The sequence below is a fragment of the Trachypithecus francoisi genome, unplaced genomic scaffold (assembly GCF_009764315.1).
Source record: "Trachypithecus francoisi isolate TF-2019V2 unplaced genomic scaffold, Tfra_2.0 Lachesis_group14, whole genome shotgun sequence".
Lineage (NCBI taxonomy): Eukaryota > Metazoa > Chordata > Mammalia > Primates > Cercopithecidae > Trachypithecus > Trachypithecus francoisi.
In genome coordinates this window covers 48,514,571-48,542,542 of record NW_022681459.1, presented here as the reverse complement: position 1 = coordinate 48,542,542, position 27,972 = coordinate 48,514,571, and the positions used below count along the sequence as shown (strand labels likewise).

Below are 27,972 nucleotides of genomic sequence, written 5' to 3'. Positions count from 1 at the left end.
TTCTAGATCCTTGAGGAATCGCCATACTGTTTTCCATAATGGTTGAACTAGTTTACAATCCCACCAACAGTGTAAAAGTGTTCCTATTTCTCCACATCCTCTCCAGCACCTGTTGTTTCCTGACTTTTTTTTTTTGAGACGGAGTCTCGCTCTGTTGCCCAGGCTGGAGTGCAGTGGCATGATCTTGGCTCACTGCAAGCTCCGCCTCCCGGGTTCACGCCATTCTCCTGCCTCAGCCTCCCCAGTAGCTGGGAATACAGGCGCCCGCCACCGCGCCCGGCTAATTTTTTGTATTTTTAGTAGAGACAGGGTTTCACTGTGGTCTCGATCGCCTGACCTTGTGATCCGCCCATCTCGGCCTCCCAAAGTGCTAGGATTACAGGCGTGAGCCACCGTGCCTGGCCATGTTTCCTGACTTTTTAATGATTGCCATTCTAACTGGTGTGAGATGGTATCTCATTGTGGTTTTGATTTGCATTTCTCTGATGGCCAGTGATGATGAGCATTTTTTCATGTGTCTGTTGGCTGTATGAATGTCTTCTTTTTAGAAATGTCTGTTCATATCCTTTGCCCACTCACACATTGTATTTCACAGCAGGGAGCTGCAACAGCCACAGCACAGACTTGCACAGCCTCATGCAGAGACAACTCCTGAGCCAGGCCTATGACAGGAGGGAGCCAGGCGGGGAACACAGCCCCCTGTCCTTAAGGCAACAGTACAAAGCCACCACTACCTCCCTTGCCTTCTGGATCACTGCATTAATTGGACCACATGCTGAGCTTAATAAGGGGAACAAGCACAAGACAGTGCCATTCCTCTGTGATCCCGGGATACTAACTGAGTTCAGAAAGCAGAATCCAGAAGTGGCCACTGCATTATTTTCTGCCTTAAATAATTTAAAGCACATTTAATTACTTCTTGCTTCAATCTTATCCCACACTCTGGTCATACGAGGTTTCTAAGACTGCTGCTTTTTCTAAATCCTAAGACAAAAAAGAAATACATATACACACACACACACACACACATATATACACACACATATACATACATTGGAGCTTGAAAAGATAATGCAAAGACAAGCAATAAAACAGTGAAAGTTGTTCTCCAATTTTCTCCTTGCAAGTCAGTGAAAAGCTTAGCCAATTTGTTCTCTAATTTCCATCATATTACAATTTCCGTAAGGTGGCTTACTATATATCTATAATTCTTTTTTTTTTTATGCTTTAAGTTCTAGGGTACATGTGCACAACATGCAGGTTTGTTACATATGTATACATGTGTCATGCTGGTGTGCTGCACCCATTAATTCGTCATTTACATTAGGTATATCTCCTAATGCTATCCCTCCCCGCTCCCCGCTGTAATTCTTAAAGAAAGAGAGAAGAGAAGAGAAGAGAGCCCAGTCAGGCCAGCCAGGCACAGCAGCTCATGCCTGTCTTCCTAGCACTTTGGGGGGCCAAAGCGGGAGGAATGCTTGAGCCCAGGAGTTTGAGATCAGCCTGGGTAACATAGAAAGACCTGATCTCTACAAAACAATTAAAATTAACTAGGTGTGGGAGCATGCACTTGTAGTCCCAGCTACTTGAAGGGATGAGGCAAAAGGATTGCTCAAGCCCAGGAGCTCGAGGTTACAGTGAGCTATGATGGCATCACTGTACTCCAGTCTTGGTGACAGAACAAGACCCAGTCCTTATTTTAAAAAAAAAAAAAAAGTCAGGTAATCTCCTTCAGTTCCTGGCACTGTACTTTCCCTGAGACCTCTACCCCAATATAAAGGACCTCCTATTCACAAAATCAGTTTGCTGCTTACAAAGACTTTAAGGTGTAATATACGTCCCTTCATCTGAGATGGAGAAGGTACATCATTAGTTTCACCTGATGGATAAGAAAACTGAAGTCTGGAAGGTAAGTCATTGACTTAGTCACATTCTAAATTTCAGATCTGGCTCCAAGGTCAGTGTCTGTCCACCTGATCTGTGGTTGCCCAGATGCCAGGTTTGTGGCTCTGCTGTGCTGTAGGCAGTGCCAATCGCAGTGTTCCTGCTATTCTCTGCCAGGGCCCGCAGGCTACATATTCCTTGACACTTTCAGATTTCTTTTTTTTTTTTTTTTTTGAGACGGAGTCTCCCTGTGTCGCCCAGGCTGGAGTGCAGTGGCGCGATCTCTGCTCACTGCAAGCTCCGCCTCCCGGGTTCACGCCATTCTCCCGCCTCAGCCTCCGAGTAGCTGGGACTACAGGCGCCCGCCACCACGCCCGGCTAGTTTTTTTTGTATTTTTAGTAGAGACGGGGTTTCACCATGTTAGCCAGGATGGTCTCGATCTCCTGACCTCGTGATCCACCCGCCTCGGCCTCCCAAAGTGCTGGGATTACAGGCTTGAGCCACCGCGCCCGGCCAGATTTCTTACTTCTAAGCTTTGCTCTGCTAAGAAAAAGGTCAAAGAGAGCTCTCCTCCTCCTTCTTATTTATTTATTTTGGTATTTTGTTTTGCTTCTGTTTTGAAACAGGGTCTTGCTTGGTCACCCAGGCTGGAATGTAGTGGTGCAATCATAGCTCACTGCAGCCTCAAATTCCTAGGCAAGTGATCCTCCTGCGTTGGCCTCCCAAAGTGCTGGAGTTATAGGGATAAGCCACTGCCAAGAGCTCTTCATGAAACTGCCACTATGACCCCATGCTGGCTCAGTAGGATTTCTTTGTCCAACAAATCCATCCCATCACCCCCAAAGCATCCTAAAGAACACATCTGTGGCCCGCCACCTCAGAAAGCAAAGAGATGAAGAGCTGGAAGCACACTGGGCATTTCACTCTAAATCCTAGGGCTGGGAGCCAGCCTCTCCAATGTATCAAAATCAGAAAGGTGCACACAGACTAATTATTATACCTCTGAGCTTGCAAGTCCTGAGGGCAGCCAACTCTATCTAGCAGTTCATCCAAAAACACAATTGATATTCTCAGCAGTAAGGCCCAAATTAGTTGTGTGGATTTCCATGAGTAGAGAAGGTTTATGAGTAGAAAACAATGATGCAGATCATCCAGTCTGCTGATAGGTGCTCCTGCTACCTCCTGGGGCAGGTGACATGCCATGAGGTCTCACCAGCAGTGGGGAATTGCGGCCAGAGTCAAATTAGCATTCCAGCAGCAAGCAATGAAATGCCACCCTGCATTCTATCACCATCTAATTAGAAAAGGAGAAGGCTGTACAAGGAGGCAGACAGGCAAAAAAAGCAAGCAAACTAGCTAGCCGGACGGATAGATGCATGCACTCTTGGCTATTTTGTCCCAAACCGGTGTTAATCACATTTAATTTCTCCAAGTGTAGAAATTACTAGAGATATTTCTTTTAGATATGCTATTAGGGTTTATTCCTCATTTCCAGAGCTGACATCCCACCAGGTAGGCATCAGCAAATGAAGATCCAACAGGGATAAAACAAGAGCAGGTATGTCCATGGCCAAAAGACTCCTGCGAGCCCACAACCACTCCTCACCTCCCAGGCCAGGACTGATCATACAGTGACATCATCAGTTAAAACAAGGTCATGCTCACCTGCTTTCTAGCCTTCTCCTCCCTGGCCTGGGCTTTCATCTGCTGAACTTCCAAAGAATCGGCTTTCCTTCTCCTCATAAATAGATCATGGTTCCCGATACATAGCTGGAGAATCTGTGGCCACAGAAGCAGACAAAAAGGTTAATATCCACAAATTTACTTCACTGCCTACCGGCTCACTAGTGCTATAGCAGTTTGAGCTCTTGCAGGTAGCAGTAAACGTGAAGATGAACGCATGGAGTGAAACACTAAAGCCCTGATAGTGGCCTCTAGTGCTCTCAGCTCTGGAAACACACAAAATGAAGGTGTCTCAGATATGCCAGGAGGTAAAAATCACAAATGAAGAGAGGACTGGAGGACACTTCACCATGTCTTCTGGGTACACCTTACTCTCCTACATCAAGATGTGGTTCTACAGACCAGGGAGGATAGGAAAGCTCATTCAGTAAGCTGGGCTGCGGCAACAGGGTGCATGTGGAAAAAAATAAGTTGGATCCCTCCCTCACACCTTACACAAAAATCAACTCCAGAAGGACTGAAGACTTAAATGCAAAGATTAAGCCCTTGAAACTTTCAGAAGACAATATAGAATAATATCTTAATGATCACAGGATAAGAGAAGATGCCAAGTAAGATGCAAAAAGTGATTAAGAAAAAAATTTATATATTTGTCTACATTAAAATTAAACATTTTTATTGTCAAGACATAAAAAAAGAAAAACAGAGCCACCAACTGGAAGATATAGCCAATAAAGAAAACAGGCTAGGTGCAGTAGCTCACACCTGTAATCCCAGCACTTTCGGAGGCCAAGGTGGGAGGATCCTTGAGCCCAGGAGTTCAAGACCAGCCTGGGTGACATAGTGAGATGCCATCTCTACAAAAACATCAAAAAATTTGGCCAGACATGGTGGCCCAGCACTTTGGGAAGTGTAATCCTAGCACTTTGGGAAGTGGAGGCCAGCAGATTGCTTGAGCCTAGGAGTTTAAGATAAGCCTGGACAACATGGCAAAACCTCATCTCTATAAAAAATACAAAAAATTAGCTGGGCATGGTGGTGTGTGCCTGTAGTCCCAGCTACTGGGGAGGCTGAGGTGGAAGGATCACCTGAGCCTGGGGAGGTCCGTGCTGCAGTGAGCCATGATCGTGTCATTACATTTCAGCCTGGGCAACAGAGTGAGACCCTATTTCAAAATCTCAAACAAAAAAAGTTAATATGATAATGAGATACCATTTTAGATGTACAAGATTGGCAAAAATTTTAAAAGGCTGATAATACAAGTATTAAGGATAGCAAAAAAGAAATTTCACCCACTACTGTTGGCTCTGTAAAAATCAATTCACCTTCTTCAGAAAACAATGTGTCACAATTTTGAAATTTGAACATATACTGAGCCCTGTACCTCTACTCCTAAATTCTATTTTTTATTTATTTTTATGTATTTATGTTTTTTGAGATGAAGTTTTGCTCTTGTTGCCCAAGCTGGAGTGCAATGGCATGATCTCGGCTCACCGCAACCTCCACCTCCCGGGTTCGAGCGATTCTCCTGCCTCAGCCTCCTAAGTAGCTGGGATTTACAGGCATGTGCCACCATGCCCGACTAATTTTATATTTTTAGTAGAGACAGGGTTTCTCCATGTTGATCAGGTTGGTCTCGAACTCCTGACCTCAGGTAATCCATCTGCCTCAGCCTCCCAAAATGCTGGGATTACAGGCATTGAGCCACTGTGCCTGGCCCTATTTTTTATTTTTTTAAAATTTTATTCATTTTCATTTTTGGGGGGACAGGGTCTTGCTATGCTGCCCAGGCTGGTCTTGAACTCCTGGCCTCAAACAATTATCCCGCCTTGACCTCCCCAAGTGCTGAGATTACAGGCATGAGCCACCCCACCTAGCCCAGTATACTCAAGACTCCAAAGAAACTATTGCCGGCCGGGCGCGGTGGCTCAAGCCTGTAATCCCAGCACTTTGGGAGGCCGAGACGGGCGGATCACGAGGTCAGGAGATCGAGACCATCCTGGCTAACATGGTGAAACCCCGTCTCTACTAAAAATACAAAAAACTAGCCGGGTGAGGTGGCGGGCACCTGTAGTCCCAGCTACTCCGGAAGCTGAGGCAGGAGAATGGCGTAAACCCGGGAGGCGGAGGTTGCAGTGAGCTGAGATCCAGCCACTGCACTCCAGCCTGGGCGACAGAGCAAGACTCTGTCTCAAAAAAAAAAAAAAAAAAAAGAAACTATTGCCTATGTACACCAGGAGGCAGATACAAAAGTTTTCAAAACAGCCTGTTAAAACAGTATAGAAGTGACCGGGTGCAATGGCTCACGCCTGTAATCCCAGTACTTTGGGAGGCCAAGGTTGGATGGGTCACCTGAGGTCAGGAGTTCAAGACCAGCCTTACCAATATGGTGAAACCCTGTCTCTACTGAAAATACAAAAATTAGCTGGGCATGGTGTCTCATGTCTGTAATCCTCTCGGGAGGCTGAGGCAGGAGAATCTCTTGAACCTGGGAGGCGGAGGTTGCAGTGAGCCGAGATGGCACTGCCACTGCACTCCAGCCTGGGCAACAGAGCGAGACTCTGTCTCAAAAAAAAAAACCTTCCTCATGATATAATTTAGTTTTAAGTCTAAGCTAAAGAGAAAGTATGTGCCAAGTGAGATACCATTCTACACTTCACAAGATGTCACTCTGATATTCTTTAAAAAGAAGTATTCAGGCTGGGCGCGGTGGCTCACGCCTGTAATCCCAGCACTTTGGGAGGCCGAGACGGGTGGATCACGAGGTCAGGAGATCGAGACCATCCTGGCCAACATGGTGAAACCCCATCTCTACTAAAAGTACAAAAAATTAGCCGGGCGTGGTGGCAGGCGCCTGTAGTCCCAGCTACTTGGGAAGCTGAGGCAGGAGAATGGCATGAACCCAGGAGGCAGAGCTTGCAGTGAGTTGAGATCCGGCCACTGCACTCCAGCCTGGGCGACACAGCCAGACTCCATCCCAAAAAAAAAAAAAAAAAAAAGAAGTATTCAATTCTCAGAAAAGCTACCATTATCAGTAATGAAAACCAGGATCTCAACTTACCAGCTTATTAACACGAAGTTTTGAGGAGTTAAACTTGAAGACATCAATTTTCTTATCCAGTGGTTTAATAGTAAACTGGAAGAATGAAGCAGAACACAGTTTCAGTCCGACAGCCTGGAATGTTACCACCAATTGGAAATTCCACAAATGCAGCAACCACACTGGCCACAGACCAGCATGAAGCTATGCCTTGTCCTGGCTTCCCAGTGTCCAGGCACTAAACCTTGGGGATTAGGAGCACCAAGTCTCGGGCTGTGGAAGTTCAGGACCCTAAAGGTGTGCTCTCTAGGCCATCTTAGGCATGAGTGTGGGAAGGGATTCTTGACAACCTAAAATAAGCATCCTTAACGGGCCCACCCCTGAGGCCAACACTGGAGGGCTACTGTAGTCTAGGGCATGGGCCCGCCTTCATGAAGCTCGCCATCTAGTTGGAACTAGGCTAACAGCAGCCAATTATTCAAGAAATCACATCATATATTGGTGCTTCATTGGGTGGTGCAAATCACAAATGCGTGGAGGTTCACAGTAGATCCACCAGAAGCAAGAGAGAGTGAAGCTGATCTTAGAAGAAGAATCCAACAGGGTAGCTAAAAGGCAGGCTGAAGGGGCATTCTGCACAGAGCAAAACCAGAAATAAGGTAGAGACGGGGAAATGAGCAGAGTGTGTGTGTGTGTGTGTGTGTGTGTGTGTGTGTGGTATTAGCTTTTTGGTTACTGAGATGATATAATAGGCTTAGCCTGGGAGGGAGGAAGAGGTGGGCGTAGGGGCTGGCAGTGAGAACAAGAGGTGGGCGTAGGGGCTGGCAGTGAGAACAAAAGTCAGAGGTGGCCAGATATGGTGGCTCACACCTGTAATCCTAACACTTTGGAAGGCCGAGGTGGGAGGATCACTTGAGGTCAGGAGTAATTGCACAACTGCACTCCAGACTGGGCAATAGAGTAGATCCCTATCTCAAAAAAACAAAAAAAAAAAGAAGGGTTTAGGTTTGATGTGACAGGATACCTGTGCTCACCACAGGTTTCTGAACATGGGAATAATTTGATAAAAACTGTTAATAGAAAGAATCAAATGGGGAAAAAATGGACTATAGTAGAAGGGAAAACAGTCCTTGATTCTGAAATCAAAATGGAGAGAAAGATGAATGATAAGGACAGGGTGGTGACTTGGTAGGAGAACCTAGGGTTAGACCACTAGCAGGAAAGCCTGCAAGGAACAAATGGCTGCTGTTCTCAACCGCTCCCGATAAGACCAAATAGATCTTAGATTTCCAAGATGCACTTACAAAATGGATATCCATTCCCAAGAAACACTTGCTAAGCAGATAAATATGTTTGGGAAGATAATATTTCTTTCACATGTTCTATTGCCAAAGAAGGGGTTAGTACACTGAGGACAGAAAATGATCCTTTGTTTAGCTTTTGGCCAAGTTAACTTCGAAGCAGTGTTGCTCTTGTGTAGGCTGCTATTCATGAATTTTGTGAGCTTATTTTTGGCTTTGCTGTCAAACCCTGGAGCTGTCAGTGGGAAACCACAAGTAGTGGGGAAACTGCAGGCTCTGCACCACGCCAGGGCGTACACAAAGAATCAACGGATCACTTAAAATAAACATTTCTGTTTTGACAGCACGGCTGTCATGCCTAACTACCAAGACTACTTCTTTTATGTCAAGTCAGCTTGGGTTCTGCTTACTGCATGAGTTACTGACATGATGGAACATGATGGTGCCTGGCCCCCAGAGAGGGCATATTAGAGTTTACTGTGTCAGGCCATACTACGGGAGACTTCAATCCTTGGCTTCTTTGAAGAACGGGTGTTTAGGGAGTCTTTAGAGCACAAATGTGTGGATGGGCAATACACAGACTTTATGAGATTGGGAGATGGAAAACTACCATAGGGTGGCACACATACAGCTTTATGTCATGTGGAACTCTCAATTTAAGTATTTTAAAAAAGAAATACCTATCTGCTTATCTCCTGGGCTAAATACTTACAAAAACTTCAAAGTCAGAATGTTCTGAATTAAGGGGCTCAGTCTGTCTTATCAAGCATGGCTGAGTAGATCCCAACCACATACTGGAAACCAGGGGCCTGTGTTCCCTTCCTTGAGTTGTCATGAAGAAACAGAAAATAGGAAATAAGCTCAGGTTTGGGGCTCTGCAGGCAGCAACAAAAGCTGTTCCTGTTCTTCACTCTCTACTCTGTGTCCTGGCTGTGCAGGTACCAGGAGGTCACTGAGTGGAGCCTCCCTCTCCCTGGTGCCCCTGTGCTCTCAGGGCTCAGCCTCTGGGCCTCCCTGAAAGGCAGGGGCTGTGGCATCAGCAACTCCAGCTCCTACCCTCTGCTACTTCACTCAGACACAGGTCACTGGATCCTTCTGTGTCTCTGCTTCCTGATGTTACACAGAGATAATGACAACACAACCCCTGCCTTTACAGCAGTGTTCTTGGACAGATTAAATTCAGAGGGTCAGGGTGAAAGTGCTTCTATATGGAAGACTACATTGTTGTCATCATGTCTCTTCCACGGCACTTATTTATGATAGCAGGTGAGTAGTTACTTGACTTCCTTGAAGGCTAAGACTGGATTTTCTACATCTTTGTTTCCCCCATGAAATCTAACACAAAGCAGATGCTCAATGATTCCTTTAAAATTAATGCAGAATAGGTGAGCACGGTGGCTCACACCTATAATTCTAGCACTTTGGGAGGCTGAGGTGGGAAGATTGCTCAAGCCGAGAAGTTCAAGACCAGCCTGGGCAATGTGGCAAAACCCCATCTCTACAAAAGATTAGCTAGGTGTGGTGGCACATGCCTGTAGTCTCAGCTACCTGGGAGGCTGAGATGAGAGGATCACCTGAGCCCAGGGAGGATCAGGCTGCAGTGAGCTTTGATCATGTGCCACTGCATTCCAGCCTTGGTGACAGAATGAGAGCCTGTCTCAAAAAATAATAAAAATAAAATAAAATGAATGAAGAATGAATGAATGGATGAGTGAATGAATGAATGGATGGATGAGTAAACACAAGATTATACATTATGGGACCTTTTTGGTAAAAGTCACCACCCTATATGGAAATATTTGAATTCTAAGAGCATTTGTCTAAGTTATTCAACCTTAATTATTTTGGAATTCTTGTAAGTATATTAACCTAATATACTTATTTATATCATTACTGAGAGAGACGCTCACAAAACACATATATGTCCATATGTGTATATGTGTGTATATATATTTCTCTGCCACATGTATCAAGCACTGGACACAGAAAGAAAGTTCAATAAAGACCACACTTAAAATTCAAAGGGAATTTAAGCCAGGTGCTGTGGCGCGCACCTGTAGCAGCTACTCAGGAGGCTGAGGTAGAAGGATTGCTTGAGCCCAGGATTCAAATCCAGTCTGGGCATACATAATGAAATCCTGTCTCTAAAAAAGAAAAAAAAAAAAAAAAAATACAAAGAGAATTTATTGACAGAAATAGAAAGCCAAGTAATGAGAAAATGTTACTGTTTTCGTTTACTATTCTTTGGGGTTTCTCCCTGGCAAGTTGAGCTTCCCAGTTTCCTATTAGTCATAGTGGGGTTATTGATGCCAATACTGTTCTGTAAATACTTCGAAAATCAACAACCGCACCCTCAAAGCCTGAGAATTAAAGGATTCTACGAATAACAAGGAGATGCCCTGGCTGGGGAGGCTCCAGCGATGGGGGCAGATGGGGAAAGATCTTTTGCTGGACCCCTGGGCCACTAGTGGCATCTGCAGTACAGACATGTCCTACCTCCTTGTCACTGTACGAGATGTTTCGGATTTCATTCCACGGGAAGGAGATCTTGGGGGTCAGTCTGTTCTCAGGGTCATAGATGTGAAGCCCCAGGGCATCCACTCCAAGCAGCAGCTCTGTGCCCTTTTTATTCTGTGGATCCAATAAGAACAGCCACTGTAAGCTCCAGCTGAGGCTCAAAATTTTATTCAACCTTCCAAAGAATCTGGCACACACTGTCACATGTGACAAGTTTCAGCAGGTCCCAACAGAAGTCACAGCTATCTTATAAACCAAGAAGATTTCAGCTTTCTGAATTGGGGCAGGCAGAAGCAAAACTGTTCCATTCTTGTGACTTCTGGGTCCCTCAGAACAATCACTGAGGGCTTCTGTCACTGGCTCAATGGCTAAAGGAGGAGTAACGTCAGTGTTGTTCCCTCTAGTTAAATAACCAGGCTATCATAGGTTTAGAATTAAAGCCCATAGGTTTAGGCCGGGAGCAGTGACTCATGCCTGTAATCTCAGCACTTTGTGAGGCCGAGGGGGGTGGATCACGAGGTCAGGAGTTTGAGACCAGCCTGGCCAGCATGGTGAAACACCATCTCTACTAAAAATTTAAAAAAAAAAAAAAAAAAAAATCAGCCGGGCATGGTGGCACGTGCCTGTAATCCCAGCTACTTAGGAGGCTGAGTAGGAGAACTGGATGAACCCGGGAGGTGGAGGTTGCAGTGAGCCGAGATGGCGCCCCTGCACTCCAGCCTGGGCAACAGAGAGAGACTTAAAACAAACAAACAAAAAAAAACCCTATAGGTTTAATGATTTCTTGTATTTAAAGAAACCATTGTTGGATTACTAGAAAGAAAATTTTCAGTGCCTGGGACTGGATGGTCTCATTTTATGATATAATGTAGTCTTCATGTGATAAAGCAAGTCTGGTAAAATGTCAACTGTAGAATCTAGGTTGTGCATATATATGGGTGTTCACTGAAAAATTCTTTCAATTTTCCTGTAAGTTTGAAATTTTTAATAATTGCATGTTGGGAAACACATTATCAAAAGGAATTCTATTCATCAACAAAGCTGTCTAAAAACCGTACCTATGCTCTGCCCCTGACAGCGGTCCTGGCCAGCAATCAGAGTAGCCCGCGGTGGGTGCCCTGGGCTCCCACAGCACTGACCCTGCTAAGGACAGAGTGGAAGGAAACTGGCTGCACAAGGATACTACAGCTCCTGACCCCTTGCTGATAACGGAAATTGAACCAAGACTCAAGGGCAGAAAAACAGATCTGTAAACTGAGAAGGTACTGGGACCGCGAAGAGAAGTACCAATCTAACAGCAGACATCAGATAGAGGAGTGAGTACTCCAGCGTAAATCTTTTTACTCCTAACATCCCAAAGTCAGACGCTATCATCAAACCACGAGAGATTCTTCTGCTTGTCCGCAAAGCTAAGAAAGCTACTGCATTAATAGAAGTGAGGCTTTGTACTTTTAAATCTGCAGTACATTTTGGAAAATGAGATGTTTCATTGTGTTTCTATTTAGTTTAAATTTTTAAAAAAAGATTCAAGCTTCTACCTCCTACCATTATGATGCCAACACTTCTAGAGATTCAACAGAGAGAGGTGGGGACTAAAGCATCCCCTTTTAAACTGTTTTAAGCATACATCTTCCTTAGTTAATGGTGAGATTTCAGGAAATTTAGCATAAAGGACACTAAAATAGCTAGTAGCTTTGTCTATTGCTCAATATAGGAAACATACACAAAAAACAGTATCCATTAGTCTGACTGATGTAGAAATATTCCCTAATAAGAAACTTTTTCAGCCAGGCACAGTGGTACACACCCCAGCTACTTGGAAGGCTGGGGTGGAAGGATCACTTGAGCCTAGCAGGCCTGGGTGATATAGCAAAACTCCACCACTAAAAAACAAAAAAGATTTTCAAAAACCAAAAAGCTGTTTTCTAAGGATTATAAAACTTTAGTTTTCTAGAATCTAGGTGGCCAGCACATGGGGCAAGAGGAGTTGAGTTGACAAAACCACAGAAATGTGTTACATTAGTTTGACCTTAAAGAAACCAAGCAATTAGCAAATACAAACTGATAGAACTTTAGAAAAGAACTTCCTGTACTATGATGGAGCACCTTTTAGGCACTTTAAGTGTGCCTTATTTTCTTATGCAGAGTAATCCATACAAATCCATATTTACAAAATACAAATTAAGTAGAAAGCTATCCTAGAATATTTAAAATGTATTTCAATTTACCTGAATTTAATACAATAACTGTAGGAACCCAATAAGGGAAAGCAAAGCATTACTATGAAAATAAAGGTGGACCCGCCTGATTGTTTTAACATCTACTCATCTGCAGTTTGGAGTCCACAGTGAAATGCTTTGGCAAATCGCATGCATCCCTTTGGAAGAAGCTGCTTATACACTGCATCCAGATACTGACCCACAGGAGAAAGACATTCCAAAGGCCCAGATCTGGGCTGCACACAAATGCCTCTTCCTGCAGAAGCAGTGGGTTCCCAGCAGACAGCAGACTATTAATGTTTTGAATAGAAAACCAATTAGCCTCATAGTGAGAATCCCAAACAAATCAGTAATCTATAAAGGCAGATCTACTCTCCTAGTGCCTGGGGCTGGGGTGGGGATGCAGGGGTTGTTGCGTGGTGGAGGGGGAAAGTACTTACTGGTGTTCCCTGTGGACTGAGATCTCAGAGAGCCAGAAATAATCAAATCTTACACTCAGAGCATTCAAACAGGTTTCTGCTGAGAGCAGAACCAGGTCCAAGTCCCCCAAGGCTCAAGTGACACTTAATTACCTATGATCTAATTGAAATCCAAAAATAGAAAGTTAGGCACTAAGACCTATCTTTCCTTCCTCTTTTCTTCTTTACCATAGAACCATGAAAGAATCTATCACCTTGGAATGAAGAAGTAACCATTTTAGCAGTCTGGCCCTCATTCTACTACACAAGGAGCTCAGAGAGGTTTCAACACACCCGGATTGCAAAGTAGTTCACACCATACATCTCCAGGTCCTGAGCTATCTTCAGATATTCCATTTCGGCTTCATCCCTGTGGGGAGAATGGAAGACACTGTCATCGGAGCTAAGTGAGATGGGTGGAGAGCGGGTGGGCACCAAACCAGGCATTCTGGCCCTGCCATTCCTCTAGAGCCACGTCGCTGCCAGAAGACAAAAGCCACAGCAGATACCAGCAAAGCTCTGCCCAGCTCTGAGTCTATTAAACACACTGAGGTCAAGCAGAATTTCCCATCCCCATCAAAAGAGAGTCAGAGAACAGACTCATCACGGTGTTTCTTGGCCTTAGTTTCCCACCTTGCCCTTGGTAAACAGTAAACTCGTCTCAAGTAATTCAAGAAGAGTGTGCGGTATGTTATCTTTCACCCTCAAACAGATTTGGGTGTTCGAATTTTATTTAAGTTCTTGCTTTTCCTTTGTGTACTTTCTTTACCTGAAAGGTTTTGGAAGTGAAACAGCTCTCTTTCTGCAAGCTTCCTGAGTATTGTTGGAGGTTAGGGCAAGAGCTATCTGGGTAGTAAAACCCAAGTCAGATCACCTTCATCTAAGTTATAATTTTTTTTTTTTTTTTTTTTTTGAGACGGAGTCTCGCTCTGTAGCCCAGACTGGAGTGCAGTGGCCAGATCTCGGCTCACTGCAAGCTCCGCCTCCCGGGTTCCCGCCATTCTCCTGCCTCAGCCTCCCGAGTAGCTGGGACTACAGGCGCCCGCCACCTCGCCCGGCTAGTTTTTTGTATTTTTAGTAGAGACGGGGTTTCACCGTGTTAGCCAGGATGGTCTTGATCTCCTGACCTCGTGATCCGCCCATCTCGGCCTCCCAAAGTGCTGGGATTACAGGCTTGAGCCACCGCGCCCGGCCCTAAGTTATAATTTAAAGTAAGCTCTTGAAGTAGCAATAACTTGCAGAAAACTCCCAAACAGGTATCATACTGAAATATTTTAACTCAAGTCTTCCTATGACCTTGTCCTCTTCCTTCTCTCTCCAATCTCCAAATGCTCTCAAGTGAATATTAAAAACCCATCCTGAGAGAATGCCAAGTGTTGGTGAACAGGTGGAGAAATCAGAAATCAGACACGTTGATGTGAATTGGTACAATTACTTTGGGAAATTGACACTATTGTAACAGCAAAAAACAGGAGACAACCCAACAACCTAAATATCCATCATCAGTAGAATGAATAAATAATTTGTAGTATACTAATACCGTGGAAGTCTATACAGCAATGAAAATGAAAAAACTATTGCCACATGCCACAAACCCATATCTGACGATATGATGCTGAGTAAAAGGAGGCACAAAAAACAGAATACAAAGTTTAAAATGGGCAACACCAATCTGGAATTAAAAATCAGGAGACTGGTTGCCTTTGGGGAGGAAGAAAGGGGAACTGAGGGTGGGAAGACATAGGCTATTTCTTCCTCTGGTGTTACATGGTGTTTTCACCTTACGACAATTGATCAAGTTGTATACTTATAATTTGTCTACTTTTCCATATGCATGTTGCACTTAAGTTTAAAAAAAAAATAGTGTTAGGAAACTGATTTGAAGAAGAGAAAAAAATGTTAAAGGCTAATGAAAACATGATCAATTCCTAATCAAGGGAATGGCAATTCTAACATGAGATAAAAGTTTTCACTTTTTAGATGACAAAAATTAGATTGATAAAAACAAGTGTTGAGGATAGACTGGGGTGGGGGGTGGGACACTCTCATAACACTTGTCGACAGGCATGTATAAACAGGTACAGCCTTTTTGGAGAACAATTTGGTGGTACCTGTCAAAATGCAAAATGCTCACATCCTTTGACCCAACAATTGTTTTAAAGAATATATCCTTAGAACTACTCATACAATTGTATAAAAATAAAAGATTGTGCACTGCAGAAATTTCTGTAAAAGTGAAAAACCTACAGACACTCAAATGCCATCAATAAAGGGATGGATGCAAAAGCAATAGGATAGCCATACAATAGAATTCTTAAAATTAAGGGTGGGCACAGTGGCTCAGCTCACGCCTCTAATCCCAGCACTTTGGGAGGCCGAGGTGGGCGAATTGCTTTGAGCCCAGGAGTTCAAGACCAGCCTGGGAAACATGGTGAAACCCCATCTCTACTGAAAACAGAAAAGTTAGCTGGGCATGGTGGCATGTGCCTGTAGTGCCAGTTACTGGGGGTGCTGAGGCAGAAGGCTTGCTTGAACCCAGGAGGTTAAGGCTGCAGTGAGCTGAGATGGCACCACTGCATTTCAGCCTGGACAACAGAGCAAGACTCTGTCTCTAAAAAAAAAAAAATCTTCAAATTAAACTTAATTACTGGGCCAGGCGCAATGGCTCATGCCTGTAATCCCAGCACTTTGGGAGGTGAAGGTGGGCAGATCACCTGAGGTCAGGAGTTCGAGACCAGCCTGACCAACATAGAGAAACCCTGTCTCTACTAAAAATACAAAATTAGCCAGGCATGGTGGCTCATGCCTGTAATCTCAGCTACTTGGGAGGCTGAGGCGGGAGAATCGCTTGAATCCAGGAGGTGGAGGTTGCGGTGAGCCGATATTACGTCATTGCATTCCAGCCTAGGCAACAAGAGTGAAATTCCGTCTCAAAAAAAAAAAAAAGTAAACTTAATTACCCATGAGTATAGGTCTATATATCCTGATAGGCAGTACACATACCTACTTTATGTCACATGTACTAGAAAAGGACACACACAAAACTGAAGACCAAGGTTACTCCCAGCTCTCCCTTTTTCTTTTATAGACTTCAGTACTGCATTTTGTTCAACAAGCATGCCCTAGTTTTGCAGTTCTTTAAGGCAAAAAATGAAAATAAAAAAGCCCATAAAGGAATGTAAACCAACAATGAATGGGCCTCACCTGGCTCGGCCTCGGTGCTCTGCGTACCAGGCAGTAATTCTCTCCTCCCACATTTCCGGAGTCATCTGATACAGATTTATTACCTACCAAAAAATAGAGCAAAATAAAAAACCTACACATGAAGTAAATTTGGTATTTTTGCCACTTTTATAATTATGCATCATTTTTACAAAACAGTAAAGCTATTTTTAAAAAGCTACACCCAGGGAGACAGTCACACACAAAAAGGGCGTGTAAATAAGGCACCATTTTATTGGAGGAGCAACTCAGAAAGCTGCATGATAACTCAGACCTAGGTGCATCCTTCATCTGGCAGTACCCCTGTTCCCTGCCTGGGTGGTACATCCCAGAGACCACCTCTGACAGTGGAGCTCAGTCAGAAGCAGTGTTTACTCATCTCAGACCTTCACGTGCTCAGAAGCCATCGAGGGACAGGTAAAGGCAGCGAGAGGTGAGGAAAGGGCCTTTATTACCCAGTGACAGATGAGTGGGGCTATAAAATCGGCAGGAGCAAAAGGGAGGGCAGGCCTGCGTCTGTGGCTAATGAATAAGATGAACAACGCTGAGGATTAAAAACCACAATGCCCACCCCTACCTCATCTCCTCTATCCACCTCTCGCCACTGCAAACAGCTCAATTCCCTGAGCTGAATACACTCTGCTCCAGCCTCCTCTTTGGGAATCAATGATGCTCAACTGCATTTAAAAAAACAACCATGCTAGAAAATACATTTACAGGCCATGTTACTCCTGGTGACCCCAAACTAACTCCACAAACCTTTGCTTTTTAATATCCTTAACAGAGATCCCACACTCTTCATTGGAGATTACAAAATATTTATTAAAATTAAATTGCTATGTACTTCCAATATTCCTTCAAGTCCTTTGGTTAGCTTTCTTCTAGACCACATATCTGCTATGTCTTCCCGAAAAGGGTATTTAATCTCTTACCCTTTTTGGAAGCAACTCCTCTTGGGCCAAAAATCCCCGCTTGTGAACACTGGGGTCGTAGTCGCCATACTGGAAAGAAGAAAGGGAGAGCAGGCGATTGAGATTCTAAAGACAATTGCCATTTCTGAACAGAGCTGGACCAATCTCATTCCCTCCCAGCTCCAGGGAGCAATTCAATTCCGATGACAAGTCAAGATTTCAACCTTGCTAGTTTGTTATCCTTGAATGAAAATACAAAGCTGATTATATCTATGAATAGAGTTGCATAATCCTGTAAAAGATAGATGGGTGATGTGCTAATAAGAATGTGACATTTGTATGGAAATGTGGGCATGTTTTCTAACCCTCAGAGAAAGCAGTCACTTCCAAAACAGTAGCTTTTCAATTAAAACACCAAATCATAACTGTGAAAGTTGTGATTAGCAACATATGGTAAGAGTCCTACCTACAAATTCTTCTAAGTGACTGGTAATTGGAGCCCATTACTAGGGGGATCCAGGAATAATGCAGGCAGTATTTTTAATACCTTTCACTCAAGTCTCTGAAAAATACTTTGGAAAAATCTGATGACAACACTGCCATTCCTATTGTACAGACAAAGAAGTGAGTAAAAGGTTAATTGATCTTCCTAAAGCTACAGGGAAGTCACTAATGGGGTTGGAAATAGGCCCTGCGTTTTAATTTATCCCTCTGGGGACAATGACTTGGACATTTATTCTCTGATTTAAAAAAAAAAACTCCTTTCTTTCCTAGAAAACTCAAGTCTGATCAGGAAATAATCAAAAGTTAAAGAATGTTTAAAAAGAAACTAACTGAAACATACAGTAGAATATAAAATCAAAGCCTATCTCTTATAAATCAGCGTACAGTGGCTCTTCGTTTTATCAAAAACAACAAAGCTCAGTACTTCAGTAAAATCTTCTATAAACATTTATTCTTTTAGCCACCAACAGTGAAAAAACAAAGGATCAGGCACAAGGCTGCTGGTTCTATATACCACCAAATCTAATTCTTTCATTCTGTTCTTTCATTCTCAAAAAGCCTCAAGTTAAGACTTCTGGTGTGTTCTCCAAATGAAGTGGCCTAAAACTATAGACACAGATATTCATCATTAACTTTAAATCATGCCTCATTCCCATATCACCTTAACTGTAAAAGCCCTGTGAATTAATATTTCTTTTGAATCTCATAATTATCTTTCAAATAGCAGAATTGTATTGCATTGTTTTTTTGAATCTTAAGGGAATTAATTTGTCAATTTTTTTTTTTTTTTTTTTTGAGACAGAGTCTCACTTTTTCACCCAGGCTGGAGTGCAATGGCACGATCTCAGCTCACCACAACCTCCACCTCCCAGGTTAAAGCAATTCTCCTATCTCAGTCTTCTGAGTAGCTGGGATTACAGGCACATGCCACCATGCCGGGTTAATTTCTGTACTTTTAGTAGAGATGGGGTTCTACCCACCTCGGCCTCCCAAAGTGCTGAGATTACAGGCGTGAGCCACCGCACCTGACCTAATTTGTCAAATTTAAACATTTTAAATATGCCACAGTTTTTGTAACACAGTTTAGGCATTTCTTCATTTAAAAAAATAGGCTGGGCACCATGGCTTATGCCTGTAATCCTAGGACTTTGGGAGGCCAAAATGGGAGGATCACTTGAGCCCAGGGATTAAGGCTGCAGTGAGCTGTGATTGTGCCACTACACTCCAGCCTGAGTGACAGTGGAAGACTCTGTCTATAAAAACAAAAAATAACTTAGAAATTATAAATGAAAGGCCTTGGTATCTCTTTGCTTCTGGGAGGCTCAGAGACGCGATGTAGTAAGTTGTAACTGTACTAAGCTTTAACAGTACTCCCTGCAAGGCAGCTGTAGAGTGAGGGTAGGAGCCTGGCTCTGGAGGCAGGCTGCCTAAGGTTTTATCCTACATCTTTCACATAGTAGCTATGTGACCTTGGAAATTTTTGTGTCTCAGCTTTCTCATCTGTAAAACAGGAATAATAATAGTATTTATCTTGCAGGACTCTTACAGGGATTGAATTAAATAAGACCAGCAAAGTTTTTAAAACTATGCTTGGCCGGGCGTGGTGGCTCACACCTGTAATCCCAGAACTTTTGGGAGACCTAAGCAGGCAGATCACCTGAGGTTGAGAGTTCGAGACCAACCTGACCAAATGGAGAAACCCTGTCTCTACTAAAAATACAAAATTAGCTGGATGTGGTGGTACATGCCTGTAATCCCAGCTACTTGGGAGGCTGAGGCAGAAGAATCACTTGAACCTGGGAGGCGGAGGTTGCAGTGAGCCAAGATCATGCCATTGCACTCCAGCCTGGGCAACAAGAGCAAAACTCCATCTCAAAAAAAAAAAATAAATAATAATAATAAATAAATAAAATAAATAAAACTATGCTTGACACATACAACCTGATGTCCAAAAGATTTCAGGTCTCTCCAAATCTGTCTTCTTATTTGTCAGATGAGAGTACTGGCCTTAGAGGATCTTGAAGGGAAGTGGGGGGTGCTGGAGTACCCCTTCTGAGGGCTTGAGTAAGGCATCCTCTCTCTAAGCCTCAACTTCCTCATCTGTAGAGTGAGGGTCATAAGAGCATCTGCCTTACAGGGGATGATGAGGATGAAGTAAAACAATATACACAGGTAAGCATTTAGCATAGCACATGGCTCGTGGTGAAAGTCAGGTATTATTATTATTGCCATCCTCTGCATTACTTATGACAACATTGATCATTGTTTGCCTCCTGGATTTCTGAAAGGGTAGGATGCTAAAGAAAGCCCTGTTAGTTGCATTTGCAAATCTCTCAACAGTGCTGACCAAGCTCTAATGCAAAAGCAAGCAGATATGCAAAGCTAAAGTTGTAAATTCAGGTTCCAAAGGCATGCAAGATTAACAATCCCCATTATTCTACCAAGCTCTCAGCTAGTCCACTGATCAAATACATCACATTTGAGCAATGCAGAGGTGGCAAAGACCCTGGTGAAAGAATTTCTCCACTGGACTAACTCCGCTTCCAACATTAAAGCCACCTTGATGTATGTGTCTGCTCTTAAATGTCTCTTTAAACAACGGAAGAAAAAAATCCTGAAGTTGTGGTAGGGTAGCTGGTGAATACAAAAGAAAATCATACCACTCCAGGGATGGAGATGGCTGCTCCTCATCCTTTTATGTAACAGATGCATTCTGATAATGTAACTGGGGTGAACTTTCTGGGAAGCTAAGGAAGCTTGGACTTCAGGTCTCTGCACTTTCATAGGCCTGCACCTAATTTGGTACTCTTGCATTGAAGACAATCCCCTAAATTATTAAAATTCAGACCCAGAAAACCTGGACCTACTCCTGACATAAACTAATTGAATTTAAATTCAAGGAGTTTACCATTTAAAAGACTTGTGGAGCCAATACTTAGGTTAAATGGAGCCTCTATCTGGATATGAAATAATTTCCTCTGTCTATAACTATGAGAAATGAAATAAAATGCTCTGAGTAGGATTTCACAAAACATAAAGGTTAGATTACTAAATATATAGAAAAAAGACAGACCCCCTACCTACTATACCCACACACCAGTCAATAAATTCTTAAACCTACAAACAAAAATCCATAAAAATACCAGAAAACATAACAGAGTATCGATATAATAACGGTTGGTAAAGGCATTTTAAAGGTCACTCAGAACATACAAAGAAAAAGATTGACCAGTCTGATATATAAAATAGACAAAAGGTTGATAACCCGTAACACATGGAACGTCTACAAATCAATCAGAAAAAGATAAACAGGTTGTGTGCAGTGGCTCATGCCTGTAATCCCAGCACTTTGGGAGGCCAAGGCGGGTGGATCACCTGAGATCAGGAGCTTCAGACTAGTCTGGCCAACATGATGAAAACCCATCTGTACTAAAAATACAAAAATTAGCTGAGCGTGGTGGTGCACGCCTATAGTCCCAGCTGAGGCAGAAGGATCACTTGAATCTGGGAAAGGAAGAAAGGAAGAAAGAAAAGAAAAGGAAAGAAAAGGAGGGAAAGGAGGGAAGGAAGGAAGGAAGAAGGGAGAGAGGGAGAGAGGGAGAGAGAGAGAGAGAGGGAGGGAGGGAGGGAGGGAAGGAAGGAAGGAAGGAAGGAAGGAAGGAAGGAAGGAAGGAAGGCAGGCAGGCGAGAGAAAGAAAAAAAGAAAGAGAAAGAAAGAAGAAGAAAAGAGACAAACAATACAACAGTAGGCAAGTCACAAACGGTTGATTCACAGAATAAAGAAATACAAATGGCCAGTAAGTTTATGAAAAGATGTTCAGTCCCAATAGCAATCAAGGAAGTGCAAATTTAAAAAAATATTTTTCTATCAATTAGCAAAAATTTTTTTTTTTTTTTTTGAGATGGAGTCTTGCTCTGTCGCCCAGGCTGGAGTGCAGTGGCCAGATCTCAGCTCACTGCAAGCTCCGCCTCCCGGGTTCACGCCATTCTCCTGCCTCAGCCTCCCGAGTAGCTGGGACTACAGGCGCCCGCCACCTCGCCCGGCTAGTTTTTGTATTTTTAGTAGAGACGGGATTTCACCGTGTTAGCCAGGATGGTCTCGATCTCCTGACCTCGTGATCCGCCCGTCTCGGCCTCCCAAAGTGCTGGGATTACAGGCTTGAGCCACCGCGCCCGGCCTCAATTAGCAAAAATTTTAAAGACTGATAGTATCTCCTGTTGGAAAGGATGTGGAAAAACAGGTATTCTCACACACTGTTATTGAAAGTTAAATCATGACATCACTTTTGGAGGATGATCTGGCTGTATCTATTTAAATTTTTTATTGAGACAAAATTTACATACATAAATTTACCACATTAAGTATACAATTCAGTGTTTTTTAGTATATTCAGAATGTTGTGCAACCATCACCACTACCTAATTCCAGAACATTTCCATTACCCCAAAAAGAAATCCTGTACCCACTGGCCATCGCTCCTAATTTCATTTTTTAACCTTTGTAAGTTGTAATTTAATTTTTAATTTTTAATTTTTAATTTTTGTGGGTACATAGTAGGTATACATATATTTGCGGGGTATATGAGATGTTTTGATACAGGCGGGCAATGTGGAATAATCACATCATGGAGAATGGGTGTCCATCCCCTCAAGCATTTATCCTTTGTGTTACAAACAATCCAATTACATTCTTGGAGTTATTTTTAAGTGTACAATTATTATTGATTATAGTCACCCTGTTGTGCTATCAAATAGTAGGTCTTACTCATTTTTTCTTTTTTTTTTTGTACCAGTGGCTCCTTTTTTATTTTTATTTTTCAGACAGAGTCTCACTCTGTCACCCCAGGCTAGAGCGCAGGAGTGCAATCTCAGCTCACTGCAACCTCTGCCTCCCGGGTTCAACTGATTCTCGTGCCTCAGCCTCCCTAGTAGCTGGATTACAGGCATATGCCACCACACCTGGCTAATTTTTGTTTTTTTTTTTTTTTTTTTTGAGGCGGAGTCTCACTCTGTCGCCTGGACTGGAGTGCAGTGGCCAGATCTCAGCTCACTGCAAGCTCTGCCTCCCGGGTTTACGCCATTCTCCTGCCTCAGCCTCCGAGTAGCTGGGACTACAGGCGCCCGCCACCTCGCCCAGCTAGTTTTTGTATTTTTAGTAGAGACGGGATTTCACCGTGTTAGCCAGGATGGTCTCGATCTCCTGACCTCGTGATCCGCCCGTCTCGGCCTCCCAAAGTGCTGGGATTACAGGCTTGAGCCACCGCGCCCGGCCTCAATTAGCAAAAATTTTAAAGACTGATAGTATCTCCTGTTGGAAAGGATGTGGAAAAACAGGTATTCTCACACACTGTTATTGAAAGTTAAATCATGACATCACTTTTGGAGGATGATCTGGCTGTATCTATTTAAATTTTTTATTGAGACAAAATTTACATACATAAATTTACCACATTAAGTATACAATTCAGTGTTTTTTAGTATATTCAGAATGTTGTGCAACCATCACCACTACCTAATTCCAGAACATTTCCATTACCCCAAAAAGAAATCCTGTACCCACTGGCCATCGCTCCTAATTTCATTTTTTAACCTTTGTAAGTTGTAATTTAATTTTTAATTTTTAATTTTTGTGGGTACATAGTAGGTATATATATATTTGCGGGGTATATGAGATGTTTTGATACAGGCGGGCAATGTGGAATAATCACATCATGGAGAATGGGTGTCCATCCCCTCAAGCATTTATCCTTTGTGTTACAAACAATCCAATTACATTCTTGGAGTTATTTTTAAGTGTACAATTATTATTGATTATAGTCACCCTGTTGTGCTATCAAATAGTAGGTCTTACTCATTTTTTCTTTTTTTTTTTGTACCAGTGGCTCCTTTTTTATTTTTATTTTTCAGACAGAGTCTCACTCTGTCACCCCAGGCTAGAGCGCAGGAGTGCAATCTCAGCTCACTGCAACCTCTGCCTCCCGGGTTCAACTGATTCTCGTGCCTCAGCCTCCCTAGTAGCTGGATTACAGGCATATGCCACCACACCTGGCTAATTTTTGTTTTTTTTTTTTTTTTTTTTTTGAGGCGGAGTCTCACTCTGTCGCCTGGACTGGAGTGCAGTGGCCAGATCTCAGCTCACTGCAAGCTCTGCCTCCCGGGTTTACGCCATTCTCCTGCCTCAGCCTCCCGAGTAGCTGGGACTACAGGCGCCCGCCACCTCGCCCAGCTAGTTTTTGTATTTTTAGTAGAGACGGGGTTTCACCGTGTTAGCCAGGATGGTCTCGAACTCCTGACCTCGTGATCCGCCCGTCTCGGCCTCCCAAAGTGCTGGGATTACAGGCTTGAGCCACCGCGCCCGGCCAATTTTTGTATATTTTTTAGTAGAGATGGGGTTTCGCCATGTTGGCCAAGCTGGTCTCAAGCTCCTGGCCTCAAGTGATCCACCTGCTTCAGCCTCCCAAACTTTGGGATTACAGGCATGAGCCACCGTGCCTGGCCAATACCAGTCACTCTTAATTTCCTCCTTCTCCCTTCCCCTGGCAACCACTAAATCTACTTTCTGTCTCTATGGATTTGCCTGTTCTGGACATTTCATATACAGGTAAGTGGAAGCATAAAGTATGTGGCCTTTTGTGTCTGGCTTTTTTTTTTGTTTGTTTCACATTACTTACATTTTAAATTATCTTATTCTTTAACCCAGTTATGCCATGTCTTGGTATCTATTATAGAGAGATATTATTCATATATGCCCAAAGATGCATATTCAAGGATATCCATTGCATCTGTTTCACCAATAGAAAAATAACAGAAAGAAAAACAAACCTAAATATCTACCAATAAAGATATATTTAAATAATCCAGTCCCTCCTTTCTATGAGATAATAGTTCAGCAGTCAAATGAAAATGACATGGGGCCAGGTGCAGTGATTCATGCCCGTAATCCCTGCACTTTTGGAGGCTGAGGCGGGCAGAGAGCTTGTGCCCAGGAGTTTGAGACCTGCCTGGGCAACAAGGGGAAACCCTGTCTCTACAAAAAAACACAAAAATTAGCATGGCATATGCTGAGGCTGAAGTGGGAGGATCCTTTGAGCCTGGGAGGCGGAAGTTGCAGTGAGCAGAGATTGTGCCACCTGGGTGACAGAGAGAAACTCTGCTGTCTCAAAAAGAAACAAAAATGAAGTGGGTCTAGCTGTTGTGACAGTTTTAAATGAAAAGGATGTGTGTGCAGCGATTCCTCTGGAGTAGCCACCTAGAACAGCCAGCAGTGTGTCTCCTCACTTCCACCCGCCCCTTCCACACCTGGTGCTCTACAGAGGTTATGCCAATTTCACAATCCCTTTGGCAGGTAAATGAGCACCAACATCTAGGGATTACTAGATAGTTACCCAATCTAGTAATCCCTGCCAATCTTATGAGTTTGAAATGTTGCCTTATTGTTGCTTTTTCTTTTTCTTGATTACTTGTGAGATGAAACATCTTTTTATATTTATGACCATTCTTGTTTTCTCTTCTATAAAGTGTCTGTTCGTGCCCTGTTCATAGCATTTGTCTTTTTCTTATCAACTTAAGATTTTTTTTATATTTGGGTTCACCTCTTTTGTCAACCTCTTATGCAATTCTTCTTCTAGACACCTACCATTTTATATTTTTTAACTTTATTTATTTATTTATGTATTTATTTATTTATTTATTTTTGAGATGCAGTCTCACTTCATTGCCCAGGCTGGAGTGCAGTGGTGTGATCTTGGTTCTCTGCAACCTCTGCTTCCTGGATTCAAGCGATTCTTCTGCCTCAGTCTCCCAAGTAGCTGGGACTACAGGTGCCCACCACTGCACCCAGCTATCTTTTGTATGTATACATGTATGTATTTATTTTTGTAGGCACCTACCTTAAGGGGAAAAAGCATTTGCACATGTACATAAGGAATCACATAAAAAGGATCTTCATTTCAGCACTGTTTATATAATGGGGAAAAGGTAGAAACAAACTACCTCTCTCTCAGAAGGGGAACAGATAAACTAAGTATATTTATCAGTGGTCACCATACAGCAGTTAAAACAATGAGCTACATCTATATACACAACATGGATACATCTCAAAGTAGATGCTGAGTGGGAGAAAAAATATCATTCTGTAAAAAGGATATGAAAAAAGGGATATGCAGAGTATAGCACCATCTAATCAACTTTTTATCTCCTGGATATTTTTAAATCAGTCAGCCCCCATCCAACCAACCACCTGAAGTGTGAACCTAATATTCTATCACCAGGGCAACTATCACAGCCTTTTAATGGGTCTCCCTGTTTCCAAAGTTGTCTCACTCCAATCTGTCCATCACACAGCCACTACAGGCTCTATCTAAAATATAAACCCTTCACTGCATCACCCACAGGATAAAGTTAAGACCTTTTATGATCTGATTTCCTGCATAACTCTCCAGACTCAACTCTTGCCACTCTCTACCTATACTTTACACATACTCAATTTTCTAACTCAATTGCACTTTGGTACTCTGTCCCTGATTTGCGTTAAAGAGTATGAAGAAACTAAACTTCCCCTTCCACAACTCTTTTCTCTCTTCTGATCACTAGGAGTCTGCATGCAGCAACACAAGATTCATAAATTATATGCCATTCTCTCCCAAAGTCATTTTTAATAAGAACACATTTCCAACACCAAATGGTCAATATACAATCCAACAGGTGACTTAAACATTGCAAGATGGTTTAGTGTGTCATGTGATTGCACCAAAAAAACCCTGCCTACCTTTTTTTTTTTTTTTTTTTTTGACATGGAGTCTCACTCTGTTGCCTAGGCTGGAGGTCAATGGCGCAATCTCAGCTCACTGTAGTCTCTGCCTCCCAGGTTTAAGCAATTCTCCTGTCTCAGCCTCCCAAGTATCTGGGACTACAAGTACACACCACCACACCTCATTAATTTTTGTATTTTTAGTAGAGATGAGTTTTCACCATATTGGTCAGGCTGATCTGGAACTCCTGACCTCAGGTGATCCATCCGCCTTGGCCTCCCAAAGTGCTGGGATTATAGGTGTGAGCCACTGTGCTGGTCCCTGCCTACATTTTTGATTCAAGCATAACTCAAATATGGTTCTTGTTAACTGAACCATGTGATGAGTATTTGTATTTATACTTTGAGGGTAATTGTTTCTTTATGCTTTGGAATTAACTGTGTCTATATCATTCCAACAGCTGAAATACTGTAATGAATACATTTGTGTATAATTACATTCCATGTGTTAATGAGCTCAATTCGCTTTCCCTTCCACACTTCTAAAGTTCCTTTCTGTTTCAGAAAGGTTGTGGAAGAAAACAAGCTGAATATAATGGAAGGAACCAGTATGACTTACTGAAAAACTAGACAAATGTGATCATATAAATGAAACTAGCCTTTAGTGAAAGGCAGGGCTTGCTACCCAAAGACCTCCCTCATGCTAGACAGTGAGAGGCAAGTGCAATGTGCTAACTTAGGCAGCCTGGACACTAGGGTTCCCATCCCAGCTCCACTCATTCCATTTGGCCTGAAATCCTCTCCATCGAGAAGTGGGCTATAAATTTCATAAAAATAGGCTTAACATAAAAGTATTGTGAGTTTGGACAAATCACAAATTCCTTTCTGAGCCTTATATTCCTCATCTGCAAAACAGGCATAATACTCTCAAGCCTTGGCTTCCGGAAAGACTACACTGAGTGTCGCACAAAATATTCATTTGTATTGCTTTGGTAAAACTAGAAAACACTATGGGCAAGTGAGATCTTATTAATATTATAATCAGATATCCTTTAACTATTAACCAGCAGTCCTAGAAACTGGAAGCATGTCATAGTAAGCCTTAGTTTCCCAAATGAAGACTTTAAGCCATAGATTACCTTTATTTGTAAGATCCTTAAAATTTACACTGGAAAAAATAGCTAGAACATCCTCCTCCATGTGAGCCACATATGTTGCCTGTGAATCACTTTCATCTCCAAATTAGTAGGATCCAAATTAGCAGGGCTTTCCTACAGTGAAATCTGTTTAAGCAAACATCTGCTGGTTCCCTGAAAAGTGATTTTTTTCTACAGGTGGTCTTTGAATTTGTGGCCCAAAAATCCATGGAAAGAAAATGTAGCCTTTGAGATGGAAGCCCTTCAAAGAGAGGTGGTGTCCTTGAGAGCCCGGGTCTACTCTCAATGGGGAGAAAGTGTGTGAAAAGGAACTCAACTGCAGGCTA

At 42.8% G+C, this 27,972-nt stretch overlaps 1 protein-coding gene across 8 annotated transcripts in view; it reads right to left on the bottom strand.

The window, feature by feature from the left end:
- NF2 (neurofibromin 2) overlaps positions 1–27,972 on the bottom strand; it is a 101,859-nt gene that overhangs the window by 29,996 nt on the left and 43,891 nt on the right. For 7 of the 8 annotated variants that reach the window (XM_033233165.1, XM_033233162.1, XM_033233163.1 and 4 more), the window contains 6 exons: positions 17,258–17,326; positions 16,308–16,390; positions 13,398–13,473; positions 10,406–10,540; positions 6,630–6,704; positions 3,551–3,664 (listed from right to left, as the gene is read on the bottom strand). In XM_033233165.1, the coding sequence (XP_033089056.1) occupies positions 3,551–3,664; positions 6,630–6,704; positions 10,406–10,540; positions 13,398–13,473; positions 16,308–16,390; positions 17,258–17,326 (552 nt within the window). The remainder of the gene's footprint in view (positions 1–3,550; positions 3,665–6,629; positions 6,705–10,405; positions 10,541–13,397; positions 13,474–16,307; positions 16,391–17,257; positions 17,327–27,972) is intronic. The other variant, XM_033233164.1, reaches the window with a different exon arrangement.